The 19,876-nt window shown below is 54.0% G+C and overlaps 1 protein-coding gene across 1 annotated transcript; it reads right to left on the bottom strand.

Annotated features, from left to right (window-relative positions):
- Nucleotides 1–1,126: 1,126 nt before the first annotated feature.
- Dusp7 (dual specificity phosphatase 7) lies at nucleotides 1,127–8,301 on the bottom strand. The gene is made up of 3 exons (XM_021172595.3): nucleotides 7,633–8,301; nucleotides 5,808–6,242; nucleotides 1,127–3,276 (listed from the first exon to the last, which is right to left on the bottom strand). Exons 1-3 carry the CDS (start codon nucleotides 8,150–8,152, stop codon nucleotides 2,969–2,971), a joined length of 1,263 nt encoding a protein of 420 aa, XP_021028254.1. The 5' UTR covers nucleotides 8,153–8,301; the 3' UTR covers nucleotides 1,127–2,968.
- Nucleotides 8,302–19,876: the final 11,575 nt, after the last annotated feature.

Here is a 19,876-nt window from a genome sequence, read left to right as displayed (position 1 = left end):
CACTGAATTCAGGCTGCCAGTCCCAGCACTGAGCCGCTGGCCGGTGGCAGAGCCTGGTCCCTCTGTCCTAAGTCAAGCTGTGAGGGTGGTGACTGTTCTGGTGCTCTGTGACAGAGGGGCACCAAGGAGACAGTGTCAGAGAAGAGGCAGGATGACAGAGGCCCAAGGCCTGGGAGAGGCTGGGCCTGCTTACCCACCTTGCACCTGAGTCCACCTGATGCAGGCAGAGGCAAAGGAGATGAAGCTTTCTGAAGCAGTCCAACAGGGGAGCTGTTCCCCGCTGTGGTCCCTCCTCTCTGGATCCACTTTTAAAAAAAATTTTTTTTTTTTTTGCAGGGCGTGGTGGTGCACGCCTTTAATCCCAGCACTTGGGAGGCAGAGGCAGGCAGATTTCTGAGTTCGAGGACAGCCTTGTCTACAAAGTGAGTTCCAGGACAGCCAGGGCTACAGAGAAACCCTGTCTTGAAAAACCAAAAAAAAAAAAACCAAAAATATTTATATTTTATATATGTGAGCACACTGTTACTATCTTCAGACACCAGAAAAGGGCATCAGATTCCACTACAGATGGTTGTGAGCCACCATGTGGGTGCTGGGATTTGAACTCAGGACCTCTAGGAAGAACAGTCAGTGTTCCCACCCGCTGAGCCATCTCTCCACCCCCCAGAGCCACTTTTTTGTTTGCAGCTCTAGCCTGTTAGAGTAGTGCCCACTGGAGGCCCAAGCACACTGCTTCCACCTGCCCCCAGCATGCCCATGCCCTCTGCAGAAAAAACAGGTGCTCACCATGCCAAACCCAAGAGGTGGTCAATGTCTCGGTGAGCTTGGGTCTACTTTGTATTTTTCAAAACAGGGTTTTTCTGGGTAGCCCTGGCTGTGCTGGAGCCCGATCTGTAGAGCAGGCTGGCCTCAGCCGCAGAGACCTGCCTCTGCCTGTGTGCTAGGACTAGAGGTGTGCGTCCCTGCCCCAGTGTGGATTCACTTTCATCCAGGAGCCCTTGCTGCCACCTCCTGTATCTGAGCACTTCCTGGCCGACGCTAGGAAAGAGGCAGCCCACTCTCACAGAAACAGACAACACTGTTCCTGCCTCGCCTTCCCAGGCCCTTATTGAACACCAGGACTCCATTTAAAGAAAAAATAATATTTATTTGCAATATAAACAAAGTCCCGTTGCTGGCTCGGGATATATATGTGTGTGTATGTGTGTGTGTGTCTATATATATATATATATGTATGTAGGGTCACAAACTTTCCTTCATAAGATCTTAAAGCAAAACTGGCCACCCTCTGGTATACCCTCATTTACACTCTGATCTATGTTTCTGGGTTTTCTTTTTAAAAATGAGAAGGGGGAGGGAGGGAGGGAGGGAGGGAGGGGGAGAGGGAGAGAGAGAGAGAGAGAGAGAGAGAGAGAGAGAGAGAGAGAGAGAGAGAGAGAGAGAAACATACCATGTACAGAATGGAAGTTTTGTTTTCTGTTTTTGGTTTGTTTGTTTGTTTTTTTTGCCAATTTCTCAACTGTGGCAAGATTTTAAACTGCTTCCCTAAAGAATCCCTGAAAAACAGCCCTGTGAGGTAAGATGTGGCCTCAGTCACTGCCCCCTGTGGGTGTGCGTCCCATCAGGACCCCAGCACTTCCTGTTCCTCATGGTGCCCAGGGAGAAGCAAGGCTAAGAAGCGATGAAACCGGAGGACTATTATGGAGCCCGTGGCTTTGTGCTATGGATCCTGGGATGGGGGCCTCTCACCCTCCACTAGCCAGTCCTTGCCCCACCTGCCCCAGCTCTTGGGCCGCAATAGGTGTAGGTTGCCTGCAGGTAAAAGGCACGGGCAACATGGGCCAGGGCAGGTGTGCACCTGGACAAGGGGGCTGGGGGTGAACTTTGTTGGAGTCTACAGCAAAGCTAAGGGACTGGGAAGGCTTTACACAGGCACTGTGGGCCTCTATTCCCAGTTCAGAGACAGAGATGAGGACAGAAGTGGTGGGCAGTTTATGAAAGGGCCAGGGCGCAGCCCTCTCAGGGGCGGAGCCCAGATGGCTAATGCTACTGCTTGCCACTCCCCTGCAGCACCACCTCCAGTAGGACTTGGCAGGGAGGTCTGCAGGACTCTCAGAAGGTTGGTAGGAGGGCAGACAACACAAAGACCACCAGTGCCCACCAGGCGCAGCTCCTAGTGATGGGACTGTGCGAAGGTGGCACTGAGGTGGGCTGGATCACATGTAGGAGATGGTAGAACCAGGGTCCTGATGCCCAGAGAGCGACAACCCACCCTTCCAGAATGGCCTGCTGGGAAATCAGACTTCACACACGTGCAAAATGCATTTGGTCAAGAACATGGGGTTTGTCTTTTCCATTGAAAACAAAATACATCCATGGTTTGCTTTTTAAAACAAGAAACTGAGAACACTCTCTCTCTCTCTCTCTAAGAAAGGGGGTGAAATATCGGTTTATACAATCCATTGTTGCATTTAGCCTGAAAAATAACACTTTTTGTTAAAAAAAAAAAAAAAAAAAAGGAAAGAAAGAAAGAAAGAAAAAGGAAGAAGAGAAAAGAAAAACCGAGAAGAGCTTGAACTCTGCTCCAGCGAGCTCGGATTTACCTGCCAAAAGTAGCAACCTCAGGTCTGTGGATATGTCTTTAAAAATAGCCAGAATGGCTGGGCTATCAGCCGAATGGATGTCCTGGGGCAGAGGCAAGGCCCCGCTGGCCCCCAAGCCGCAAGTCTGAAAGCTGAGGCCAACGCTCGCTTAGCAACATGTCTGGAAAGCTGAGGCCATCTGGCAAGTGCTGCCACAGGACCCTGCACAGGATGGCATGGGAACTCAGCCACTGCTCAGCCTGGTTCTCTGGACACAGGTGACATCTGTGGGTTCTTCAGGCCAGAGGGGCAGCAGGCTAGGGCCCCCACCAGGCCCCGTGAAGGGCTGGGAGACCCTGGTGCTGCGCCCATCAGTGCCCCAGGCCTCACGTGGACTCGAGCGTGTTGATTGGGAACAGGTTATGGTTGGTGGGTGTGGAGAAGTAGAGCTGCTCACTGGGTGCGTGGTTGTCACATGGGCTGCTGAGTCCCAGCGTCCGCTCAAAGTCCAGCAGCTGCCCCATGAAGTTGAAGTTGGGCGAGATGTTAGACTTTTTCCTCTTGACGAAGTCATAGGCATCGTTAAGGGACAGGTTCATCTTCTGCATCAGGTAGGCTACAGTAACTGTCACTGAACGGCTGATGCCTGCTAGGCAGTGCACCAAGACACCACACTTCTTGGAGCGGGCTTCATCTGAAACACAGGGTCACAGGTCAGAGTAGAGCCATCTCCAAGAAATCCCTAGGACAGATGGGCGTCACACAGAAGGGCAGAGGCACAGAGGAGGGTTGGCTGGCACAGGAAGGTGCTTTAAGGGCCTGATAAAGCCCATCGTGGATAGGGTGTGAGAGGACAATAATACTATGCTGATCACCCTGGCCACCAGTGGGGCCTCAGCATCCTCTGTTACACAGCCCAATTTAAGAGACAGGGTTTCTCTGTGTAGCTATGGCTATCTCAGAACTCACTCTGTAGACCAGGTTGGTCTCAAACTCAAGAGATCCGCCCGCCTCTGCCTGCTGGACTGCTGGAGTGAAAGGTGTCCCCTACTACTGCCCAGGTATTTGTCAGTGCTTTTGTAGGGACCTGAGGCAAGGGGGTTCACCAAGCACAAATTACTGTCACCCCTGGGATCACTTCTCGTCCCACATGGCCACAAGTGGTACACAGGGTGTCACCCACATCCTCCTGATGACACCACAGCCAGGCAGCCCATCGTGTCAAAGTGAAAACGGATGTAGAAATGAAGCGACAAGGGCACACAGAGTGTCCTTCCACTCCGCACCTGCTCCCTCAGGGATTCTCAGCACATTCTAGGATGAGGGTTTGGGGTAAGCGCCTGTGCAAAGTGGGCAGCTGGGCCCAGCGTGGCCATGTTCTATTCTACCCTCTTGGTCTCCTAGGTCTTAACTCTAGCTCCTGAAGACCCAGAGATGAGAATAGCATCTCCTACCACGGGCAGTCCCTTTCCTCCCTACACCCTTCTAGGCTTTTCCAGGGCCACCAAGGACACCTCTGTCTGAGACATAGCATGAATTCTGCAAATACTGAGCTACTGAACAGTGCCACCCAGCTCTTCTCCCCTAGACCCTCCAGCAGTAGCTTCTTTCTGTACCACAGCTGCTAGGGGCATGAGCTAACTAACAAGTGACAGCCCCAGGCTCCTTACGATCCCTGCCTCCAAGCCTCCTGTGCCAGGCACACAGCTGACAACTGATGCTCTCCTGTAGGACAGTTACCGGTTATTCTTTACTGTCTCTGGCCTGGCCAGGCTCCCCTCATCATCTCTGTTCATCTAGCAGACCTCCTAAGCAAAGAGAAGGACTGGCAGTCTGGCGGATGGCTCCTGGTGATAGGGGCAGGACAGGTGGCAGATGTGGCTCTGTAAGGAGTCAAGTGGTCTGACTTTGAAATTTGGGAAAGGGGTGAGGGAAAAGCCCTCAGAGTGACATGATAGGGTCACTCCCAGATGACCCACAGAGCTTTTGAAGTGTGGCTCAGGCCTGTCTCGGGGAGTCCAAGTGAGGGGGTGGGGGGCCTGATTCACTTATCATCATATCCGGGTACCTTCCCTTCCTGCAGGAGACTCTTTCCTTGGGTCTCACCAGAAATGGAGGGGAGCTTTTAAGAATAAAACCATCCACAAGCCTGGCTTTAGTCCCGAGCAACCTGGGGTCCTTCTCTCTGCGCCTTCCCTTTTTGTGGGAGCCCAAATGCTGAGGCTGCACCTCCAGATTGCTTGGCTCTGTCCCCTGGGGCAGGCTTGGAAGCTCTAGGCAGTCCCTCCCCCAGACCTCAGCTTCCTTCCTTCCTCCCAGCCCGGGCACCTAGTTTTGGTTCCCAGTAAGCGGATGAGGCGGGGGAAGCCTCCCACTTCCTGTTGTTAAAGTTAGCCCAGCCCAGCTGACACTAAACGCCCTCAGCTGGACACTGTGGCCATCAATCTGGAAAACACTGCCCAGGTCCCCCCTCAGCCCGACACTGGAGGCTGCTCAGGCTCGGAGAGCACAAGGTTTCTGTTTATCCTGAGCCTGTGCCCTTTCCTGGCTGCCTGGTTAAGACCTGAGGCCAGAAAGGATGACCTCCAGGCCAGCTGGCCAAGGAGGAAGCAGGAGGAGGAGCCTGAGTCAGCTGAGGTCGGGGACAGAGACCTTCCTCAAGCTGCCTCCACCTTCTCTATGAGGCAGCTAAGAGTACCTGGATCCCACAGAGACACTGGAGGGCACCCCCTGTCCAGAGCACTGTGTCAGGTTAGGGACAGTCTGGTTCCCTGGGCTACCTCCTAGCCCTCTCAGAAGCATAATAAAGCCAAAAGAGGCGTCGTGACAGCCCCATGCTGCAGAGACACATGTGCCGAGGCGTGATGCAGAGCTACTGAGACCCGTGGGAGTCTGTGAGCTGTGATGTTTCAGCTTGCTACGCCTGAAACTACAGCAAAGCCAGAAAAACACAGGTTGGACCACAGAGTCCAATAGGTACTGAGAGCTGGGGGGAATCCAGGATTCAGGGGACTGCTCAGGTCCTAACAGGTAGAGGTGCCCGAGGGACTCCGTGAGTCACAGCAAGCACGGGTACACCCACGGGCACATGCCGGCACATGCAGTGCACACACAGGTCTCGACAGGCCCAGAGGTACCCAGTTGGGCAGGGGCGACACCCAGCGTCCCTCACACACCTTGCCTCGCCCACCCACCCACCCCCTCTGCCCAGACAAAGACACCTACCAATGAAGCTGATGGCCTCGGGGAAGAACTGAGAGAGGTTCTGGCTCCAGTGGTCAGAGATGGGGATTTGCTTGTACGTGAACTCACCACCATGCTCAAAGGCGTTGGGCAGGTTGGGTGTGACGTTGAGGATGTATTTGATGCCGTATTTGCCAAGTACATCCAGGTTGGTGGAGTCCTTGGCACAGCCGAGGTAGAGGTAGGGCAGGATCTGGACCGGAAAGGCCGGCTGGCTGGATGGTACAGGGCTGCCATCCGACTCAGTGGCACTGCTGGGCAGCTCTCGGTCCGACTCGCCGTCTGAGCAGTCAGAGCTGATGCGCAGGCCCCCCAGGCCCAGCACGGAGGTGGGTGGCGAGCCACTCGGTGAGGACGAGCTGTCCACATTAGTCTCACAATGCTCGGAGTATTCCGTCTGGAACTTGTTGAAACCACCTGTGGTCAGGGCAAGATTGGGGGTGGTGGGTGGGGGGCGTCTGGTGAGTCCAAATGGGCCACAAAAGACTATTAACGGTCAGGACTCACACAACATGTCCACGTCAAAGGACAATGTGACCATGCCTAATACATCACACACGGACTCACTCCATCTAAACAATTCTGGCCATCTAAACAATCACCACTTCACAGTTAAGGGAACTGAGGCTTTGAGCGGGTTCTGTAACCGTTAAAGTATACTGGCCCCATGGCTTGATGTAGAGCACCTGAGGTCAGGTACCAGCTCCTTTCTCTTCCATACCTCCCACATACATCAACACACCTGAGTGCTTGCTCAGTCGTGGCCAATGGGCAAAGAAAGGCCAACAAACCCATCGCAGGCCAGCACCTGTAGGTCAGCAAACCCCTATTCCAAAGAGAGAGGAGCCAGAACACCTATGGGCCAGTCAGAGGCAGAGCCCAAGCAACCACACTTGGGGAGGGTGGTGTGAAGTCCCTTTCCCCAGCAAGAGGGGAACCGGGTACTAGCGATTCACCTTCCCTGGACAAGCACCCGACACACTGCATGTGACTCAAAGAGAGGGGCCACGGGGGCTATACAAGGACAGGAGAGACAAGGAGCACCATGCAGCTAGACATGGCCCTGCGGCACCCGAGGGTGCCGCAGGACTCCCCTCCCCTCCCAGCCTGTCTGCTGCCAGCAAGAGGCCATTTTGGAATGTTAATTGGAAACACCGGCTGCAGCCAATAGCTCCCCTCACCCCCTGGCTGGCAGGCTGCCTGTCTCCCCCTTCCATAAACTCAGGGGCAGCGAACTGAGGTCCACTCCCCACCCCCCAACACACACACACTCACACCTGGGCCACTGCCCACACATCTGCAGAAGTGCCTCCAAGCCGTGATTCTGATTGATAGGGGCCATACTGGGATCCCAGAGAAACCATCATAAACGGGCCCGTGCCCAGGAGGGTGGGTGATTCTGAAAAAGGTACCTTCCCGATCCTATCTTCCTAATGACATAAATTCCAGGCTAGCCTGTGGGCCCTGCTCCTTTTCTGGGTTCCAGTACCGATCTCTCCCTTCCTCCGAGCTCAGCTGGAGCCTGTGCGCTGTTGTCTACCCATCCACAGAGAAAAAAAAATTAAATAGGAATGGGAAAGTTTGTTTCAGCCACTGAACGGTGCCGAGAAAGAGAACACAGATCGGGTTCCCTGTGCCTGGCTAAATCCACACCTTAGGGGATGGCTCCCAGAAGGGCGGATTCGGACCAGGGGCGACGTGGCGCCCGGCCTGGCCAAGCGAGTGGAAAGGAAACAGCCTGCAGCCAGGGCGCCAGGGAGCAGAGGCGCAGCCCCAATGCCGCCTGGGGTCTAGGTTCTGTCCTCACCTTGGAGGTAGTAGGCCTGGCAGCCGTCGTCTCGCAGCTTCTGCAGGAGCAGGCCGAGAACTGAGGCGGGGGCGCCGGGCTCGGGCTGCCACTCCGCCGTGGCCTCGTCGTAGAGCAGCACGGTGGCCGCCTTGCAGCGCGTGGCGAAGCGCTCCTTGTCGGCATGGTTGGGAATGATGGAGCGGATGGGCAGGTTGCCTTTGCGCAGGCGGCGCAGCATGAGACCCGGGATGGCCAGGTTGATGGCCGTCTCAATGTGCGACGATTCGAAGAGCTCGTGCGGCCGGCAATCCAGCAGCAGCAGGGACGCGCCACCGCGCGCCTCCAGCTCCTCCTGCAGCCACTCGGCGCTCTTGCAGGGCATGGCCCCCGCTCCCGTCGTTGCTCCCGCTCCGATGCCTGCGCCGGACCCAGATCCCGCACCGGGCTCCGACCCCGCCCGAGTGCCCCCAGCCGCCGCCGCCGCCCCCGAAGTCGACATGTGCGCCCGCACTGGGGGCCCGCGGAGCTGGTTTTTCATGGGGATCCCGGGGCCGGGGCCGGGGCCGGGCAACCCAGCCCTGGGACGGCGCCCCGGCCGCGCTGGCCCCAGCCGCGTCTCCGGGCGCCCGCCTCCCGCCGAGCCGCGCGCCCGCCGCCCCGGCCTCTCAGCCTCCGGCCTCAGTCCCGCCCGGCCGGCCCTCCGCGCGTGCCGCGGCCTGACAGCCCCAATTAAACCGCGGCTCCGCCGGCCGCGCGCCCGGGCGTCCTCCGGGAGGCGGGGCCGTGAGGCCGGCGCCCGGGCTTAAAGGCACCGCGCCTCCGCAGCCCCTCCCCCGCAAGCGGCGCGGGAGCGCCCTCGGCCGGCTCCTGCGGTCCCGCCTAGCCTGGCTACCACCTGCCCAGGGGCGAGCCAAGGCGGCCTCGCAGATCTCCTCTGGCTGAGCGCCTACATCTGTGCCCTGCAGAAAGGTTGCACTGGGGACCCCACCTAACATTTACAGAAGCAGAATTTCTTCAGGATTGGGGGCGGGGGGCGGTCACCCAGAGCCAGTCTTCCCTCCTCTTGTCTGTTATCCTCATTCATTCTCTGATAGCGTTCATTCAACAAATGGAAACTGAATTCCTACTACGTGTCGTGCTCTGTGTTAGGCGGTCTTAGTTTCAGATGACTGCCATCATCCCAACCCTTGATGGCCATAGGTTCCAGACCTGAGTTGGAGGGTCTGATGAGGGAATAGGTGACTCGAGGGGTGGTGGTGGGGGGTGGTTCAAGGACCGCTCTCGCAAATCGCAGGCAGAAGTGGAGGAATTCTGAAAGGGCCATCCCTGGGTAAGGGAACGCGAGCTCTTTAAGAAAGCTTTTACAAGTGCGGTGGTGACTGGCCCGGAGTGAAGCGCCACGTGACTTTCCTATTGGGGCGGGTAGGAGGGAGGGAGCGCTCCATAATCAGCTTCCCTTCACCTACCTCTCTCTCCAGGCACCAATCAAGTTTCGCGGTAGGCGGGCACGCGCTCGGCAGATAGTCAATCGCCGCTGAAAGAGGCTGCGGAGAAAGGAGGCGGGTCCCTCGGCGGGTCCACCCAGCTGGAAGTGGGCGGGGCCTCGTCCAGCGTGGTGTTCGGGCTCTCAGACGGGTGGGGCTAAGGAGGTAAATGGTTCTGCAGGTAGGGCTCAAACAAAGCGACAGGACCTACCGCACAGTTTTGACCAGACCAAGGCGGTCTTTCCTTGGTGGGAGCTGTTCCTCCCAAGGCTCGAGTGCATTCTCTTAACAGGCAGGGGATCCCAACTTGAGGCTTAGTCCCTCACTCGGTCCCGGGCTAGTCATCTCTGAGCCAACTTGACCCTAACCCGGGATTGCGGTGTCAGGGATGTCCGGTTGGGCTACAGTTTCAATCTCCATCTCCTAATTAAATGTTCTCTCCCCCCTCCCTTTTTTTTTCTCAGCCGCAGGAGCCCTCTTCTACATTCGCTTAGAGAAAGGCCACAGTAAGGCAGCCAGGGAGGGTCTTGTCAGGAGGGGTTGTAGGTATAAAGAGCTGACCCTTTTGTGAGTACTGTCCTGGACACACAGCTTGTAGACAGCTTCCAGAGGCCAAGTGTTAAGTCCCAATCTGTCCTGCCACTTGGTGATGTGTGGTATATCCTAAGTACCAGCCTCCTTTCTTGGTCTCAGTTCTGCTAAGCACTAAGCAGTGGTGACCGGGTTTCCTGTGTACTCTTGGCTGTCCTGGAATTCTCTCTGTAGCCTAGGCTGGCCTGGGTGCCCCTGCCTCCCAAGTGTTAGGATTAAAGGTGTGCACCATCACCTCTCGGCTTCTTTTAAGTTTTTAAAAAAGATTGAAGTGTTTTCTCTATGTGAATGTCCATGGATCACAGAGGCCAGAAGAGACAGTAGGATCCCACAGAACTAGGATTACATATGATGATGACATCCCCCCACCCCCCCAGGGGCAAGCCAGAGTCACATTAACAAGAGTCTCCTGCTGCCCTCAGGCAAGGCTGGGTCCCATTGTGTGCAGATGTGTTTGCTTCTGAGGGTCTCTGAATGGAAGGTGGGGAGAACTGGCTAGGTTCTGCCCAGTGATGGCTCCACTGAAAGAAGACATCTTTTGGGTGCACCCATAGTTCCACCCCATGCCCTAGAGAAAGGCTAGAGAGCCTGCCATTCCTTACGTTAGCCATGATATCTCTCTCACTGGCTGGCTTTCTCCCCTCTGGAGTCCCTCAAAGGGACACACACCTGCAGGATGCTGGAAACTGGAGAGGGCCCCCAGTTGGGGAGGGGTGTACTGAGTAAGTATGGAAAAAGCATCAGAGTTTGGATGAGGGAGACCATATGGGGGAGGGGTTGACTATGGAGACAAAGAACAGCAAAGGCAGCCTGTGAGAGATGCTGGCAGGATCAGGGCCTCCACCCACCCAGGCTGGAGGGAAGTCCCAAAACCTTGCTTCTGAGTGGACACCCAGAATCCACGAGCCTCCCTCCAAGGGACTGGGAGAAGGCCCTTGGAACAGATGTTTGTTTGTTTTGCTGGAGACCTGGTACCTCATTCTCTCTAGTCCCTCCTGCATCTCAGAGAAGTGCCTAGCCTACCAAGGTGTCCCTGACGGAAAGGAAGAACAGACAAAGGCTTCCCTCACAGGTCTGTACCCCCCAGGATAAGCAGAGCCCCCAGGTGGTTTGTAGGGTGGATTTACTTTAGCTCTTTGCAGGCAGAGCCTCGTCCACACCTCCAGGCCTTTGCACCGTTGTGACAAGAATTCTTGAGGAGATCTCAGCAAACACATCTGGCTCGCCCCAGCTAGGAAGCCTACTCCAGACCAAAGTATGGATACCTCCAAAGTTCACCTTGGTGAAGTATGAGTTTTATTGTGGTCACTTACAGGAGCAGAAATGACTCAGAGACCGCTGTATCACCAAAGCCCACTCCAGCGAGGGTGACAGTTCACAAAAGCTGGGAACTTGGAGCACACTGCACAGCCTACGGGCAACTCAACAGGTCGGAGAGAGTCCTTTCCAAGTGACTCAGTGGTTCTAGACCTCTTCCAGGTAGCTGGGGTAGTTTATGCTGCTTCCAGGCAGCTGTTTTGGTCTTCTTTGCCTCTGGGCTCTGGGCTCTGGTCTTCCTAGAGGGACTCTCAGCTTTTCTTGCTTAGTCTGATGGGGAGGGGCCTAGTGAATCTGGTCGGTGTCAGGGACTTCCTGAAGCTATTTTGAGTTGTTTACCTTCCTGTTTAAGTAGCTTCCCTGAAGGATGGAGTATTTCAATCCCAGAGGAAACTGTTACACAACAACTGTCAACTACAAAAACTCACTTTTTTTTCCCCCCCTAGCCTTTGTCTACTCTCTGATCTCAGCTTAGGTGTCCCTGTCCAGATTCGCTGCTGTGAGCTTGCAGGACCCTTGTCCCCATCCGGTCTGCGTTCCATCACAGCTACCAGGCAACACCCCTACAGACTTCTTCAGTCTGGATGCCCAGTGGCATCTGTGGTCCTCCACTTCCTCTGTCCCTGTCTCATCCCTAATTACCTGGAACCCACAAGGCACGTTTGCAGCTGCCTTCCCTGGGTGTGCACATTCAATCCCGAATGACGGAGGAGGACAAGCCTGGCTGTGCTGCGGGGCCGTTTCCTGCCTTTTGTTGTGTTCTAGGAGGAGTTGCAGATCCCCAAGAACAGATGTGAATTGGGGTGTACCTCCTCCTCCCCCAGTGTGGCTCGGTGACCCCATGGCTGTGTCAGTTTAAGCATCTTTGAAACAGACTTCCTCTGGTGCTTGCAGATTTCTTCAAGATGGACCATCATGTTTTGAGCCTGTAGGGAGGGGTCACTTTCTTGTCCTCTGAAGAAGCTAGATGTGTTTAGGTTGAATTCCTATTCTCCTTCTTTCTGCAACCTTTGTTTCTTGTTTGTGGCTTTTTTTTTTTTTTTTTTTTTTTTTTGAGACAAGACCTCTCTTTTGTAGTCTGGGTTGTAGCCCAGACTGGCTTCAAATTACAATCCCTGTTTCAGCCTCCTGACTGCTGGGCCTATGGTGTATACTGTGATTCCAGCTAAGAGGGTTGGCTTGTGAGCAGCCCTGTCTACCATCACGTATGGGAAATGAGCAGTGCTAGGGCAGTGAGGACAGTGCAGTCGGTGAGTCCTGCTGCCTGCCGCTGGCTCAGCCATCCAGTGCCCCGTGAGGCTCCCCATGCTGCCCGCGAAACTCGCTCATTTTGCTTGCCCCAAGCCCCGGGCAGTTTGCTCAGCCCTCAGTGGGTCACTTACCTGGGGAGATAATGCCCAAACAAGTAGGTCAGGAATGATCTGTGAAAAGTTGGTCCTGAGGCTGGCTAGATGGCTCAGTAGGTAAGAACACTGACTGCTCTTCTGAAGGTCCTGAGTTCAAATCCCACCAACCACATGGTGGCTCACAACCATCTCTAATGAGATCTGATGCCCTCTTCTGGTGCGTCTGAAGACAGCTACAGTGTACTTACATATAATAATAAATCTTGGGGCTGACCGGAGTGAGCAGAGGTCCTAAATTTAATTCTCAACAACCACATGAAGATTCACAACCACATGTACAGCTACAGTGTACTCATTACATAAAATAGATAAATCTTTTTGTTTGTTTGTTTTGTTTTGTTTTGTTTTGTTTTTTTGTTAGTTTGTTTGTTTGTTTGAGACAGTGTTTCTCTGTACAGTCCTGGCTGTCTTGGTACTCACTTTGTAGACCAGGCTGGCCTTGAACTTAGAAATCTGCCTGCCTCTGCCTCCCAAGTGCTGGGATTAAAGGTATGTGCCACTACTGCCTGGCATAAATCTTAAAAAAAAAAAAAAAAGAAAGAAAGAAAGAAAAAGAAAAAAAAGAAAGACAAGTCCTGAACAGATCTCTTGCCACACATGCTCATATGTTTGCATCTCTACACGCATATACATATATACTTTCAAAAATAGACAACACAGCTCCCAAGACATGGATCTACCTATGAGACGAGACACACACACATGCACACATCTCATAGATATGTATCATAGATATATATCACAGGTACCTAAGTACATATAGAAAAGGTAGACAGCATGTACATACATTGTTATACACATACACACACCCAGCCCCTCTCTCTGGCATTTGCTGCTCCTGTTAGGTAGGTCAGGCAGGCCAGCCAGAGGGGCTGTCCCACCAACCCCGTGGGAACCACACTCCTACTCCTACCCACCAGTCTCATTGTCTCCTGTTGGCTAGTTCTAGGGTCTCAGTGGTTTGAAGTTCTTGAAGGAAGAAGATTCTACCCTTGGCTTGTCCCCTGCCTTCTTCCTGGCCCCAGATGATAAATCCTAGGGCCCAGGGTAGCTGGGAGCCACATATGCCCAGATGTGTGGGCAGAGCAGTTGAGAATGCAGAGCCTTGGGGAACAGACAACCAGAGCAAGAGATAGGGCCATGTCCAGGCCAGAGTACAAGACATGATGGCCCTGGGCAATCTGTGGGGATCTGATCCCCAAGGCTGCCTTGAGAAAGCAAAGAGGAGAGAGAAAAAATGACTGGTCTGAGGCTAGCCTTCCATCTGCTCCTTCTCAAACATTTTTGGAGAACCTGCTCTGTACCAGGAAAGATACGAAACAGGACCAGGCATTCAGATAAGATCAGATGAGTGCAAATCCTCCTTACCCAGCAGGACAGGGCAGAACCTCTCTACATGGAGTCCCCATCTCCAGAGGCCAGTCTGAGAATGGAAAATAGGAGGCAGGAATCCGAGTGGGGCAGCCATCTGTGTTTTATTCCAGGCAGACATTACTAGTCAATTGTAACACTTCTTGCTAAGCCAGATCCTGGCTTCACATTCTTTTGTTTGTTTGTTTTTAAGAATTATTTATTTTATGTATATAATACACTGTAGCGGTCTTCAGACACACCAAAAGAGGGCATCAGATCCCATTACAGATGGTTGTGAGCCACCATGTGGTTGTTGGGAATTGAACTCAGGACCCCTGGAAGAGCAGTCAGTGTTCTTAACCGCTGAGCCATCTCTCCAGCCCCCTGGCTTCACATTCTTTTTTTTTTTTTTTTTTTTTTTTTTGAGACAGGGTTTCTCTGTGTAGCCCTGGATGTCCTGGAACTCACTGGGAAGACTAGGCTGGCCTCGAACTCAGAAATCTGCCTGCCTCTGCCTCCCAAGTGCTGGAATTAAAGGCGTGCATCACCACGCCTGGCTTGGCTTCACATTCTTTACAGCGACTGCTCTTCCGAAGGTCCAGAGTTCAAATCCCAGCAACCACATGGTGGCTCACAACCACCCGAAATGAGGTCTGACGCCCTCTTCCTGTGCGTCTGAGGACAGCTACAGAGTACTTACATATAATAAATAAATACATCTTTAAAAAAAAAAAAAAGAAAAAAAAAAAGGACACAAAACCTATCTGCAGCCAGTCAGTCCTGGTGACAAAGGTCTGGAGTCTCCAGCTATCCAGGAGGCTGATGTGGGAGGCTCACAAGACCTGACTAGACTGAGAGTGAACTGAAGGCCAGCGTGGGCAACTTAGTGAGAACCTGGCTCAGAAATAAATAGTAGGGGCTGGTGAAGCAGCTCATCGGATACAGGCACTCAATGCTGAGGTTGGGTGTATGTTTGAGATAGATCCCTGGGACTCACGCGACAGAAATGGAGAACCGATTCCCACAGTTGCTCTCTGACTCCGTACTCCATACTCAGGCCCTGGTACTGCAAACACAGGCTGCCTTTGTGGTGGACTCTTAATTCACAGCCATACCAGCTCTGGCCTCTCCCCACCACCTCATCCTGACCCTCCCACTCCCTGTTCCAGACTCTGTCCCCACCCTCTGAACTCATCCCACCTTCCTCCCAGTTCTGCGGAGATAACTTACCAGCTCTCGCACAATAGACGAGCACTTTGCCTATATCTCTAGAGCGTTTTGTTTTTGAGAAAGGGTATCACTTTGTAGTACGGCTGGCCTTGAACTCTCAAGCTTCACTTCAGTCCCTATCCTCTCTGTCTATCCCACAGCACCCATCGCATCTCCAGTTCCCCTAGGTTCCCCCAAGGCAGGCTGTCTCTCTGCCTGGTAGGATCTGTCCAAAGCTCCAGATTCACCCTTACAGGATATGGAAGTTCCTGTCCTTTACCCACTTAGAGACAACTGGTTCTGTGGGCTGGTCTGTTTTATCCCCAGAGTCCTGCCAGCCAGTGTCAAGCCAGGCCCACCTGTCATTCCAAGTTCCTGGAATCCCTGAGAAGATAGGGACTGTTGGGCTGGTCGGCCCCGGGCAGGTGAGACCTGCACTGCCCTCTATCCAGGGCATCTCTTGCTTTCACCTTCTCTGCCCTGCAATTGCCCCACATTCCTCAATGAGGTGAGTGGAACAGGGCTCTGACCATTCTACAGATGGGAAAGCTGAGGCACAAGAAGGGAAGTGTCTTGCCCACTGGCTTGGCTCTGGTCCCAGCCAGTTACTCATATACCCACGGGGCCTGGGGTGAGTCATGGTGGCCCAGGTGATGGGAAGGAAACATATAAACATGAGCAAGTGGGAAGGGCGGGCTAGGGAGAGGGTGGAAGACTGCCTGGGGCTCCCAGTATGAGTTCCCACACACGGGGCCCCCTTGGGCTTTAATGGCCAGGTGCACATCTGACTGTGTCTAACATTCCCTCTTGGCCTCCCATCTGGGCTTTGTGTCAGCGCTGGGAATGCTGCCAGCTTTGCTGACAGATGAAGAAACTGAGGCCCATGGTCACGAGTCAAACCATGGTCAAGGACTAAAATCCAGACCTCCTCTTCCTTTGCCAGGTTCCAGGCTCCTCTGCTCTGCCCCCCAGTACCCCAGGTCAGAGGACTAGGACAGTGGGGAGGACTGAGAGTGGGAGGCAGCCCCACAGGGGGAGGTTTTCTACTTCTACAGCAAACGTGGGTAATGTACCCACGACCTGGAGACTATTGGACTCAGGTACTACTCCACAGCCTGGCCTTCTGCCCTTTCCCGTGGGTCCCTCCAGTCCCTATCCAGACTTCCTGTCTCCAGCTCTATAGCTCTGCTACCCACTGCCCTCAGCATGTCTAAGAACCACAGTGAGCTGGTCCTGCCTTAGGTCCAAGCCGCAGCTGCCCCCACCCCCACCACTTGTGGCCAGTCTAGCCCTGACTCTTTTACCTCAGGGTCTCAGCTGCCCTCCACATTCCCTTTGGCTAGACTCTGCCAAGGTCTACCCAGCTTCCTCTCAGACCCCGTGCCCGTTCTCGCTTGGGTGTATGGATGGGCAGGGCACTATCATTCCCTGTGCTAGAATGCATCTTCTAGGGTTTCCTTCCCCAGACTCTCCTGTCCCCTCCTAGACCTGAGTAGATACCCGCAGAGTGGCTCTGTCGGGATTAGAACCCACCCCAGCATGCTCCTATGACTTCAAATGTTTTGGGGCCTCCCCTGCCAAATGGTATAACTAGAGCAGCCTCTAACTTCCATTCCCCACGTGGCCTTTACTATGTCCTGTCTGACCTACCTGGAGTTGCTCAGTAGGAGTCCCTGGAGCCCAAAGGCTCCCTGCCATTAGCCTCTGCTCTCCCCCCAGGGCAGGGCCTCAAGCCCTGTCAGAGCTTGTCCCTCCCCTGCCAGGAACAGGATGGCATACCCTTCTTCCACAGGCTAGACCAGAACTCTAGCCTCGTTGTGGTTGTTAAATTCTTGGGGTTCTGAGTGCGGTTTCCAGACCCATACCAGCAGCCCTTAAACCTGAAAGAGGGGTGTGGAGGGTTTTTGACTCAGCCGGATGCCCCATCTTCTGACACTGAAGTCATCCTTAGAGAGTCAGGAGAATCAGATAGGCTGTTGACATTTTTTCTTGGGCCTCAGAGGTAGGCTGGGCAGAGAGGGAAAGGGGTCGCTGTCTTGAAGTATCCCCCTTTCCCAAAATTCTAAGCATGCTGTCTCTCCTCCTGACAGTCTCTGGCTAGGGGCAGCACTCCCATGAGCCCACCCATGAGGACATCTTTGGGGAGCAGGGCATTTGGCTGCCAGCCACTGCTCACCATGCCAGTCTTGGCCTCTGGCACCAAGCTTCTGGTCCTTTAATGGCTACCTTAGATGGGCTGGGGCCCCTCTAAGCCCGCAAACTCATTTGTAAAAAGCAGCGATGGAGTTAGAGGTCGCTGGTTCTATCTTTCTAGGCTCGTGTGGTTTTTGAACTAGAGAAGCAGGAGTGAAAGGTACTTGCCTATCAAAGCCAGTCCCACCTCTGAGGTGGCGAGGGTGGAGCAGGCCAGAAATTCCCAGGGCACCTGGCCTGGGCTGGCGGATATGCCAGGGGCCTGGGCTGGGCTTGTCTTGGGTGGGCAGGTCTCTCTGTAGCTGTTAGGCCTAATTGCCTTATTAGCATCTGCCTGTCGCCTGGGCCTGTCTGTACCCCTCCCTCCCAGCCCACGCAGCCCTGTTTTTCAGGAATCCCTCCCATGAGACAATGATGGTGGCAATGACGAGGACCATGATGATGCTGAGGAAATGGCCTGGGAACCACCTGGCCTGGCCCAGACACGGGTGCCGGCTTGAGGTCCCTGTCCCAGGTGTCACGCCTAGTACACCTCAGACAAGCTGGGCTGTCCTGGAGCTAGGTGGCCTGACCCCAGGTTGGTGACACCAGGAAATAGGTTGGGGGTGGGAGGATGTGCTATCTGGCCTGGCTGCACCCAGTCCTACTCCTGGTACATTAGCAAGTGTCCCTCCCAAGGCAGGCCCCCTCCATCTCATGAAACATGCAAAAGATTGTTGGCAGGGCAGAGATTCAGTGAGCTCTGAATGATCTCTAATGTGAGGACAGGATGGGCAAGAGGCAAGCTTTGCTGGAAGCCACCTCGTCTTTCTCCTGGCATCTATCTATTATAGCTCATGAAGTCTCAGAAGACAGCATGAGCCAGCCAGGCACAGTAGCACATACCTTTAATCCCAGCTCTCGGGAGACAGGGGCAGCTGATCTCTCATCCTTGTGAGTTCAAAGCCAGCCTGGTCTATATGGTGAGTTCTAGGACAGCCAGAGCTACATAGTGAGATCCTGTCTCCTTAAAAAAATAAAAATAAAAAATAAAAAGTAAAGAGGAGGAGGAGGAGGAGCAGGAGCAAGAAAACAAAAACAAAACACAACAACAAAACAATAGCTCTGACCCCCATTGCCTGGCCCCTGGGGCAGGGGAACGGGTCCTAAGGAGATGCTTGACTCTAGGCATTCAGCGGAGATTCTGAAACAGCGGCTGGCCCAGGAACACTGTCTCAGTGCAGGACTCAGGGCAAGAAGTAGCTGGACTCCTCAGGGCCCAGATTCTGCCCAGATGCTGGACTCCCAGGCAGCTCCCAGGCCCACACAAAGACCCGGAGAGCTGAAAAGACGTAGCTATGTTGCCAATTAGATGGCTCCAAGCAGGGCTCCAGCCCGTGGCCCTCCATCTCTCCATCTGCCTAGCTAACTCCCAGAGGGAAGAGGGATGCCTGGCAGGTTCTTATACTGGAGAAACTCTCTGTGGCCAAGGGGGCTGGCTGAGCACAGACCCTGTTCTTTTCTCTGTATGCAGCAGTAGTCTTGGCCTGGTCAAACTGTGTTGGTTCAGATCAAGTACAGACACCTGCTGGGCCCTGCTGCAACTTTCAAGACAGAGTAGGGGTGAAACTGGGTGAGGTGTTAACTGGAAAGCCTAAGCTGAGGTAGTTGCTTCCTACCTGAAGCCATTACTGCCTCTCCCCAACCTGTTTCTTTCTCTGTAAAGTGGGTTGTAGGATGCCTTGCAAACCCACCTTGAGACAGGATTGGTGTGCGTGTGTGTGAAAGCCCTAGCCCTCCCTGCTTATCCCTCTTGAGTGTCTTGTGTTCCGTCAGACAGGAGAGAGGGCAGACTAGTTAGTGGAGTACCCTGGTGGGGAGGCCTTCTGGAGCAGAGATCCAGGAGCGTGAGGGGTACCCGTGCCAACATGTAGGTAGAGTGGGCTCTGGGCAGAGGCTGGCCCCAGCTGGGTGGGAAGCAGAGACAAAGGAACTCTTTTGAATTTTGAACCTTGAACCAGTGGCTGCCCCATCCCCGGGCTGATATTGCTGTGGGGTGGCAGTGCGGACACTCCCAACACCCTGGGCCTGCCTGTGCAGGTCTCATTGCATGGGAAAGGCCCTGCCTGACGGCCCAGGCCCCAGCACCTAGTGCTGTCCCACCCACTTGCCTGTTCTCCCATGAGGAAGGACGATTAGGTGGAGAGTCACCAGGGCCCCTGGCCTGACTCCTGCCCTGACCATGGACATCCCCTGCCCCCATGGGCTTCTGCTCCCTCCTTAGTTGTCACCACCATTCAGTGTCCACTTTTCCTAACAGCCAGAAAGAAATTACTGCTCAGATCCGCAGGAGTCTTTCTTATTAGGGGCCTCTGACAGTCTTACCTATAGTACTTTCCAGAATGGATTCCACACAACTCTAGGCTCGCTAGGTACACCTCTACACTAAAGGTCATGTGGTCACACATCTGGAATCAATTCCACTGTGTAAGTATGCATTGAAGGCTCTGACAAGTAAGTCCTACAGGGAGGGTGTCAGCTATACACACCCATCCTGGTGTTTCCCAAACTCTGGTGATCAGAGTGATCAACATCAGGTTTCTGTCTGTCTGTCTGTCTGTCTGTCTGTCTGTCTGTCTGTCTGTCTGTCTATGCATGCATAACCTCCAAGGAATGGGCTTTCAAGAGAATGTGGCCTTATGTTTGCTTGGTGGCTATTCTACACGGCAT

The sequence above is a fragment of the Mus caroli genome, unplaced genomic scaffold (genome assembly GCF_978045245.1).
Source record: "Mus caroli unplaced genomic scaffold, Mus_caroli_1 scaffold_11, whole genome shotgun sequence".
Classification (NCBI taxonomy): Eukaryota; Metazoa; Chordata; class Mammalia; order Rodentia; family Muridae; genus Mus; species Mus caroli.
This window is presented reverse-complemented; position numbering and strand designations above follow the sequence as displayed.

What these genes read in the sequence shown, in the direction of transcription:
- Dusp7 (XM_021172595.3), bottom strand. Translation starts at nt 8,152, where the DNA reads ATGAAAAACCAGCTCCGCGGGCCCCCAGTGCGGGCGCACATGTCGACT. An exon ending in CCAGGCCTACTACCTCCAAG is followed by an intron (nt 6,243 to 7,632) that starts GTGAGGACAGAA and finishes CCCTGACCACAG; the next exon opens with GTGGTTTCAACAAGTTCCAG. An exon ending in CGAGGCCATCAGCTTCATTG is followed by an intron (nt 3,277 to 5,807) that starts GTAGGTGTCTTT and finishes CCTGTGTTTCAG; the next exon opens with ATGAAGCCCGCTCCAAGAAG.